The sequence below is a fragment of the Homalodisca vitripennis genome, chromosome 7, assembly GCF_021130785.1.
Source record: "Homalodisca vitripennis isolate AUS2020 chromosome 7, UT_GWSS_2.1, whole genome shotgun sequence".
In the NCBI taxonomy this organism is placed as follows: domain Eukaryota; kingdom Metazoa; phylum Arthropoda; class Insecta; order Hemiptera; family Cicadellidae; genus Homalodisca; species Homalodisca vitripennis.
This window is the reverse complement of record NC_060213.1, coordinates 59277006-59286877: the sequence shown is the minus strand read 5'-3', so window position 1 is coordinate 59286877 and position 9872 is coordinate 59277006. Positions and strand designations below refer to the sequence as shown.

Genomic DNA, 9872 nt, shown 5'->3' with positions numbered 1-9872 from the left:
TACCTGTTACCTCTGTGTCACAGCCAGGTAAACCTATATCGCTGGCTCATGATTCTTATGCTGACGCTGTCAAGTCAAATCTAGACAACACTTTTTTATGAAACTATGTAACCAGTGGCGTAGCGAAGGGGGGGTCCAGGGGGTCCGGACCCCCCCCCCCGAAATTTTAAGACATATTAAAAAAATAAAGCATGGAGTTATAAAAGGAGAGTTATCATTTACTCTTGTCTACAAAACAATAAATTGATTGATTTAATTGATTAAAGTGACCGTTGTTAAAAATATAATTGTCCTTTCGTTTCAATCATAAAGTATCAAACGATACCTTTGGGCTCGGCCTATCGGATAGTGTAGTGTAATCACGGTATTGCTATAGAGCGCGGTTCACGTGACGTCGCAAAGTAACCCGAATTGTAACACGGCGAACATTCGACCTCCAGCGCTCGTTGTGTCAACAACTCCTGGAACAACATGAGTGACATCTTCAAGAAGATGGGACAGCGTGCCTTTGGAAGCGCCGGGCAGCCAGCTAAGAGGCCTAGCTCTCACCTGCCAGCTCGGCGGCTAAGAAGATCCTACTCCAGCAAAGGGCCTTTTTAAAGGCCACAACGTCACCGCTGCTACGGTGACATCTGACCAACCTACGGTTTCGGTTTTCTACGCCCAGGATACCCTTGCTGTTCCTGGACAGAGTTTCCGGATTGGCCTACCCACGCCAAGAAGTTGGAGGAGTTTGGCGCGGGACGGCCTGACGACAACATTCCGCGGTGCTCACTATCGCTTGAAAGTGACCACCGTGGAGGGAGACTTAAGGGCAGTTCAGCGGTACCTATGTTCCAAGAAGCTATCCTTCTACACTCACAACCTTGGGCGTGAAAGATCGCTTAAGGTTGTGATCAGCGGAACTGCCCGACACCCGATGGTGTGGAGTTCTTCGATGTCTTAACTGACGAGGGCTCCGCCGTCAACGAGGATGCACGACTTCGGGACAGCCAGGGGACCTACCGGGAGCTGGGTGATCACGCTGACCCAGGGACAGTGAGAGAACCCTGACACCAAGAAGGCTAGCCAAATCTTACAACGTGGCAAGCCTGCTCCATGTCAGGGTCTTAAGTCACTGTGTGTGAAGCCGGTCGGGGGAAAATCATCATCTGAAGATGAACTGCCCCAAAATCTCGACGGAGAAGGGTCACTGCTGCAACTGTGGCGACGATCACAACGCCAACTATCGTGGGTGTCCAGCCTACAAGGAGGCCAGAGCGCGGCAGCTGTCCATTAGGCCGCAAGTCCCGGCCAACCAAACCAGCGGCGAGGCGACCAATGCGGGACGAGTCGCCAGCGGACTCCGTATCGGAGAGTGAAAGCTGAGGACGACATGCCGCAGAAGAAGAAGCGCCGGAGGAAACCCCGGAACCCAGCCAACCGACTTACTCGTCCCCGCCGGCATCTGTGGCTGACCTTCCGGTTACACAGAGGCCCAGGGCGACTCCCAGGCAGGAAACTAGAGTGGCCACCTACACCAGCCACTCCGCCGCAACAAACGGAGAGGTGCCAGCAGCTGATGCAGCAAGCAGAAGCAGCCGCCCCCGCCCCAGCGTAGCCTACAAGCCGTTTTGGCCGAAATAGCTGCGCAGCTGACCGCCCTCACCCGGCTCTTCAATGAAGCAGTGGCCCTCAGTGGCACACGGACCAGCTGCTAGACTGCTGCAGGAGCAAATTGTTCCAGTTGACAGGCAAGTCATGAGCTCAACTGCTCAGATACTGCCCACAGACCAGGAGGAGCGCCCAGAGGCCATCCTAGCGACCCGACTTGAAATTGGACAGTTTAAATTAGCGACCACTTTCGTTCAAATTCGTCTTGGGGACGTAAAATGGCTGCTTAGATTAAGTCACGACGTTGATTTTAGTGTCATTAAACTGTAGACGTGTATATAATTATCGAAAAAAATATAAAAAATCACTTTCGGTCGGAAAATATACTTAAAAAGCTCTACTGATAACAAGTTCCGACTACTTTGGATTTCACTGACTGAGGTATTATTTCATTTTCCTTAGTAATATTCCGATCGGAAGTGATTATTTTTGTTTTTTTTTTTCTCGATAGTTATAGGTATATTTATTAGTCGGCGTTTAATTAATACCTAAAAATCAATGTCCTAACAAAATTATAAGTACCACTTTTACCTCAACCTCTCAACCAGTGAAATCCAAAATCGTCAAAACTTGAATCTGTAGAGAGCTTTTCTTCGGTATTTACCGACCGAAAGTGATTTTTTGTCGATAATTATATAGGTAGTCGAGTACAGTTTAATGATAACAAAAAATCGTCGTCCTAACTCAATAAAAAATACCACGTTTACCTCAATAACTAAAGTCCGAAGTAGTTGAAGTTCTAATCATTAGAGTTTTTTCAAGTGTATTTTATTTCCGACCGAAAGTGATTTTTTGATTTTTTTCGATAATTATACACTCGTCTACAGTGTAATGATACAAAAAAATCGTCATTATAACTCATCATAAATACCTCAATCAGTGAAATCCAAAGTAGCCGAACTTCTAATCAGTAGAGTTTTCCGGTGCATTTTCCGACCGTTAGTTTGATCTGTACCCGAGCAACGCTCGAAAATTGCCTCCCTTTTCCAAAGGGTTTTCGGCCGTCAGTGGCCCAATGTTCCCGAAGGGGTATTTCATTTTTTCCGCAGAATATAGTTGTGTCAAATTATACGCTTGAGTGAAGCTCTGTTTTGTTCTTTTTCTTTCTTATCCAGTGAATCCAACATCACTTTGATGCCTTATACTCGGCCAGAATCGAACTTCGTAAAAGTTTCTGTAGCTATACAAGAAAATTTGTGGTTACTAGAGTTGCTGTGAGAGTTGGATTTGCCTATTACATCTTTCCACTTTCTATAAGGCGTAGTTACTAAAGCGCATATTTTTGGTATTTTACCTTTTACCAGTGAACTCATTGGTAAATAACACACAAAACGTCCCCCGGATCCCCCGGTTTTGGACCCCCCCCGAACGAAATTTCTGGCTACGCTACTGTATGTAACAGCTCCTGTGCAGAAAACTTGCGAAATTCGAAATCAATTTTCTAAATAACAAAATCAAAATTGTTGATCTTAACGCTCAATCAGGAACTAATAAAATAGAAGAGTTGACACTCATGTGTGAGGAGCTATAAAGAGATGATTTTGTGATATCAGAGCACGATTTTAGATCTAATACAATAATTTTTGTCTAAAATTAAAATTACACATCGGCAAATTCCTTTAAAAGAATTTTATCTAAGGGAGGATGAGTGGCAGGTCTAGTTAAACACGAAATAAAGTTTAAAATAAATCAAAATGTAGAACTGGGACTTTGAAACCAGTGAAGTCAAAATTCTCTTAAAGCACGGCAAACAAGTGGCCATTGTTGGTCTCTCTAGATCATAAAATGGACGTGGTGATGTTTTTTCCGAGAGGTTTGAATCCTTATTACATTTTTAAGGTCAAAAGAATAAAGATTTTCTCATAATTAGTGACTTCAACATTAATGTACTCTGCCATTATGTCCCCTTTACCCAGCGGCTTAAAAGAAATATTAACAATCTTTGGCCTGTCTTGGTCCATGGCCTTGCCAACTAGAGCGACTGCCATTACGAGCACAGCCATCGACAACATCGTAACAAACATGCGTCACAATTCGGTTTCTGTACTGGACACGACCATATCTGACCACTTCGCTCAGGAGATAATCATTAGTGGATGTATACCGTAGCTTATCCCACGAAGGGATAAAGTTAAAAGGGTTACTCGGCAATGCAACGTTAAGCTTCTGAACAATAGCTTAGAACAGGAAGTCTGGATATTTTTGGATGTGGATGAGATATTTGAGACTTTCAATGATAGATTGACTCATCATCTCAATATAGCATGCCCATTCAAAGCTTTCGAAGAAAAAACCAATCATCTCCAAAGATATGTGGATAACTCGTGGTATATTACAATCTAGAGAAAAAAAATACAAATTTATAATCAGTTTTTAAAACAAGAAATAATGAAAGGTTCAATATTTTTTACAAAAATTTTAGAAAAAATGTATCGTAAAGTCAATAGAACCGCTATGGCTTTGCATATTGGAAATTCCTTTAAAACAGTGAAAACATTGCCAAGCCAGCTTTGAATATCATTAATACTATAACCAATGGAACGCCTTATACTTCCAATAGTATGTCATAAATTAAAATAGACAAATTAATTTAAAACACTTCAAGGGTCCAAGCCATTTTAATTTTTTTTCTTAACGTGGCTCTGACTGAACAATAGATTATTGATGTATTAAATCGTATAAGCCCTAAATGGACTCCGAAAGTCTCCATGGTGCTGTCTCCTGTTGATGAGGTTGGAGTGGCCAGTCATTCAGGAACTCAAACCAAGTCATGTGATTATACTGGCATATCCGTGCGGTTGATGAAACGCTGGTAAAGACATAATACAAAACTGATAAAATACTGTTCCGAAAATTATATTTTTCCATCTTTCCTGAAGGCAGGTAAAGTTATACCCGTTTTTAAGAGAGAAGATCCGTCCAAAATGAGTAACTATAGTCCAATATCATTTTTGCCCGTTTTTAGTAAGGTATATGAGAAACTATTCCTTGAAAAACTTATGCATTTTCTGAACAGGTTTTATGTTTTGGGCTGTTCGGATTTCGAAAGAATAAATCAACGATTGATGTCATAACAAATCTCGTGGACACAAATCAAAGTTGTCGATGGTCTGGATAGGCGCGAGAATGTACTAAGGGTATTTCTCGACCTTTCTAAGGCTTATGACTGTGTGCATCACGAGATATTGCTGCACCAGTTAGAGGTGTATGGCATCCGCGGTTTACCGCACCGATGGATAACGTCTTACCTTTAGGGAAAAGACCAATGTGCGGATACTGTATCTGAAAAGTACAAATTACCCATGGAGTCCCCCAGGGATCAATTATTGGGCCTGTTTTGATTTTATCGTATGTAAATTATATGAAGTCATCGATTCGGTATGCAGATGATACGAGCCTATGTTTGCAAGCAAAATCAAAGGAAGAACTTGAAATTACAACTTTTGTGGATTTGAATTCTTGCATTCAGAAATGTACTGAAATTAATCTTGGAACAAACAGTTCAAAATCTACAAACATTAATTTTTGTTTGCTATCTGGAACAAATAGAATTCACAAAATTTATAGGACTGATCCTTGATCGTGGTCATACCTGGAACGATCGAATTGACCTAGTCTGTAGTAGGGTTACATCGGATACCTTGCTAAATATTGCTCCGCTGATATATAAGGAAGGCGTATTGTGGGCATATTTACCCAGACCTTTCTTATGGTACTTTGGAACAGTAACAGTTGTGCTAATTATACATTACACCAAATGTATAACGATCAACTAATTTTAGATATAGTTTTAATTTATTTATATCAAAATAACGTCTTGCTTGTGCACAGTAAATAATGCAAAGTTATGGCACTGTCTAGCTCTAAATTTGTATTATTGTATTGTACCGTTTTACTGGCACATGAGGGGTTAGCTTTGAAATTTAAACTTTTGTGAAGGTTCAAAAAATAAAAGAAAATCTTCTAAAATAAAACTTCTTCTTAAAAATAATTACTGGATTTAAAATTAAAACTTCTTGATATCTTTGAATTCAAACTGTAATATATTAGTCACTCCAAAAATGTACAAAGTTCTTACAGCTTGTCTTTTATTCAATTTTCAAAAATCAAAACTTTCACACTCTAATCTGATCTGGCAATTCTTCACTTTAATTTATCTTTAAAATTCAATTATATTTGTAACTAATTTTCTTTACTTTACTTTAAATATTACTTCTTTTCAGTGTTAGAGAATTAAAAAATTCTTCAGTGTTAGGGAATTAAAAAATATTGCTGAAAGGATCAGTAACAACCACAAAACTCTTTTAGTATTTTTACATAAAATTTTATATACATGTGCTCACTGCACCAACAAGTTTTATATTGCACAGATCAAAAGGACAAGTTCCTAAATTCTCATTAAATTTACTTTTTACAATATTTCTTTCCCCAAGATTATTCAAAATAACTAAGAATGAATATTGACTGGACTCCAGTTAAAAAGTTCACTTACCCGCAGGTTCGATGACGATTAGCAAAAAAATTTTAACTCTAAGCACTTTCAAAGTCTACTCGTTACAATAACTTCCGATCAACTGAGACGGGAGGTACGGTACGTCTACCTCACCCCACCTCTCAATTTCGTTATCAAACACTGCCATCTGTGATGCGCGCCTCGCTGATAGCATCCTCTTTTGTACAGTCCAGTCCTTATCATTCTTCTGGGCCTACTCCTTCCACCGGTAATCCAGTTACCCCAGAATTATTATTTAATACAATCGGTACAGTATTGTAGACTATTAATTTTGACGATTGCAATACAATTGTATAATTGTTCCAGGCATAGTTTGAACTATGCCGATTTGATGGTGAAAAGTGACATGCGCGGATTCGACCAGCTGGCTATGTGCGTCTACACTGCCAAATAAAGTTAAGAGAGAATTTGCGCAACTGTTGTCGCATAATGAGAACAAGAAAAAGCTATACTTTTGCATTGCTCATTGTTGGGGAAGTCAATGTGAAGTCGGTTCACACACGACAGTGAAGTCTCAGCAATGTTTAAAATTGAAATCTTCTTGCACAAAAATGGCCGACCTAGTTGCGGCAGCGCTCGCGAGAGCTCTTGCGCCTGTTTGATGAGCGGTTTTTACTGTCGGCCCCAAAACCAGCGCAACGTCTTGACAGTGTAAATGCAGCTACTTCGGTTAAGGTTTGGATGTGACCTTGATATTGAAACATAACTTTCTTTATTACAATCTATGTAATGTGACGACCAATCGGAACGTTCATTGACCGAGGAGCAATCGTTCATTGAGACGATCGGTCGGCCGACTTTAATCGCCCAATGGATCGCTATGTTTAGTTATAAGGGGTACTTAAAGGTAAGGTTAGAACTAACAAAGACGAACTTAGTACTATACAAGTGAAAGCAATCTTTGATTAAACATATGTCGATCTTCATTCACAGTTTCACGGACCAGGCCTGATTCAATGAGCTATCAAATTATTTCTTTAACCGTAAAACTTGTTTTTGGGATTTCCCGGTTATAAAAGGAGATTCCCGGTGCGTTTAAATCCCAGGTTATTCCCGGTCGGACTCTTTTAGTAAAATGTAATTTACTGACAGATCACATTATTTAAATTGGTGGTGGGATCTTAATCCTTTTCACACAGGTAGGCAAGGCAAAATAAAGAAATTGACACTCTAACTTAAGCTGAATACTCTAATATCATTAAAAGTAACAAAACATACAATTCAACATTATTTACGATAAACGTAAAATGAATTAAAGCTATAAAATTGCGTAGTCACTATTTAATTATAGTTTAGTAGTATTTTTATAAAAAAAGCTATAAATCTAAGAAATATATGACAAAAAATATCACATGATAATTACATTACATATCAACAATAAGGTTAATAAATTAATGCATAGTTACATATAAAATAACATTTTAAAATCTTAAAATCTAACATTCATACTATTCCAGAATCATTTGATTCACTAATCATACTGGTAAAAACCAAGCATGGAATTAGGAATGGACACACTTGACTGAGGTACAAAATATGAATTAACTATAAAAGAGTTTTTTCTTCATATTGATAAAATGATCATTTATAGTATTTTAAGTCAATACTATGTTTAAACACTTATTTTTATATATATCAAATAAAAAAATATTAGCTTGTAAATAAAAAAAAACTGATTACATACATTTTAAAACAACTTTTTGACAGCATAGAATAAAATTGAAATAGGATAAGTTACAATAATAAGGAATAACAAAAGTGATCCAATTGTACACAATATTTCTAAATGAGTGCACAAAAACAATGTATATATTCTGCTTCATTTTTGAATGAACTAGTGGAGAAATACATATTATATTATATAAATACCATTAAAATAAATACTGCAATATGACATATTTGAAATAATTCAAATTCAAAACTATTTTTACAATTTTCATTTTCAATATAAAGTACCGGTAGTTAGTAAACTATACAATTAGTAAGATAAACTGTAGACTATTTTAAAAACAAAAGTTTTGAAACTTAATTTCTTACCTAGTTTATACACTTATGACTGAATACCTGACACAGCATTCACTATATAGTGTAGTCAGGCAAAATGTAATGGAAGAAACAGTTTATTGTCCTCTAAAATGTTGTCTTAATCTCATGAACTAAATCTATTTCAGTAGTAACATTAAAAAAATTAGGGTGTCATGTTAGTCAACTCTAAAGAGAGCAAGGTATTACCCATACTGGAAGAATTGAGAAAATTAACGACTTTTGATTCTCCTTCGTTGGGCACATGATGCTGGATAGACACCTAAGGTGATACTATATCCCACTATAGTGTGCTCGGACAAGGGACTGTTCCAACTGCTGGCTCTTGACTTTGGAAAATACTCTTGCAGCAAAATGTGATTCGTTTGGTCTTTGACCTCGTTTTCACGATGGGTCCGGAACAGAGTTGAACAGAAGTAGAGATCATGTAGTAATGCCAACTGCTTCAGAAACTCCCCATTTTTGTTTGAAAGCTCATGATGAAGTCCTGTCCTGTTAAGAATGTCAAGCTGAGGTACTGTAACATCGGTCTTTCCGATATGAGCATTGAATTCACCTAAGAGGAGGAGTTTTGCAGAGAATGGAGCTGAGTTAAGAATGACTAAAAGATCTGCAGAAACTTTTCTGTATGTACTCTGTTCTGAGGAGTCAGGAAGATAACAACATACCACTATAAACATATTCTTTCCTATGGAAACAATTGCTGAAGATAAATTAATCGAGTGGGAAATGAAATTAGATAAGGTTGCACCACAGTCTTTTCTCAACAAAAGAGCAACACTTTTAGTATTTGGGATTTGACAACCAGAACACCACCAAGTGTAATGAGAAGTTGGGATTTTTCTGTGCTCCAAGTTAGTTCCTTGAACACATATAAGGTCAATGTTGAATTCTTTTAGGACTTTGTCAATACTATCTTGTTTTTCAGTTGTGGAGCAATCATTAACATTCCAAGTTGCAACCAGAAGAAAAGAATCTGAACAAGCTACATCAACGCGGTGTTTGGAAAGAATCTCATTACTAATTCTATTTTCCTTTTCAGTTTCCAACTTCTGTCGGCCATCCACATCCCAGGTAACAGCTGTGAGATTGTTATGGAAGGGAGCAGGCAATCTTTGATCCTTCAGGACAATTTTCAAGATGGGATCAAAGTGATTGGTACTCTTACAGTACAAGATGTTTACAGGAGGTGCAACTGAAGGCAAACAAGGGTCAACTCTCAGAGATTCTTCTCCATCTTTAAACCAGACAATGATAGAAGTACTGAACATTGAAGCAAGGATTAGGAGCACCTCTTGAATTCCTCTGTAGTCAGGGTGGTTGAAATAAAGCAGGCAATGTTCAAACATAATTCTTGGCTGCCATTGATCTTCTAAAAGTCTATCATGCAGTTGGTTTAAATTACTGAGAAACACCTCTTTGTTGGCTCTTAAAAACAATTTGGCATCTGTACGTAACTTTTTAGCTGCAGTAGCAAGTTGTGAGAATGTTTTACAAGAAATACCACATAACAAATACGCCAGAGAAGCATAAAGGGATGTCTCTGTTTTTCCCACTGAAATGATGGATAGCTTCTTGTCACCGAGGAAGACAGAGGACTGTCTCAGCAGACAGAGTTCACTGATTTCACGATCGATTTCCTGCAAGCAAAAAAGAGATTGAC

The 9872-nt window shown here is 38.3% G+C and overlaps 1 protein-coding gene across 2 annotated transcripts in view; it reads right to left on the bottom strand.

Annotated features, from left to right (window-relative positions):
• Positions 1–7335: 7335 nt before the first annotated feature.
• Positions 7336–9872, bottom strand: part of LOC124365872 — a 38331-nt gene continuing 35794 nt past the window's right edge. For both annotated transcript variants that reach the window (XM_046821968.1, XM_046821969.1), the window contains exon 6: positions 7336–9849. In XM_046821968.1, coding sequence (XP_046677924.1) covers positions 8422–9849 — 1428 coding nt within the window. In that variant the 3' untranslated portion in view covers positions 7336–8421. The remainder of the gene's footprint in view (positions 9850–9872) is intronic.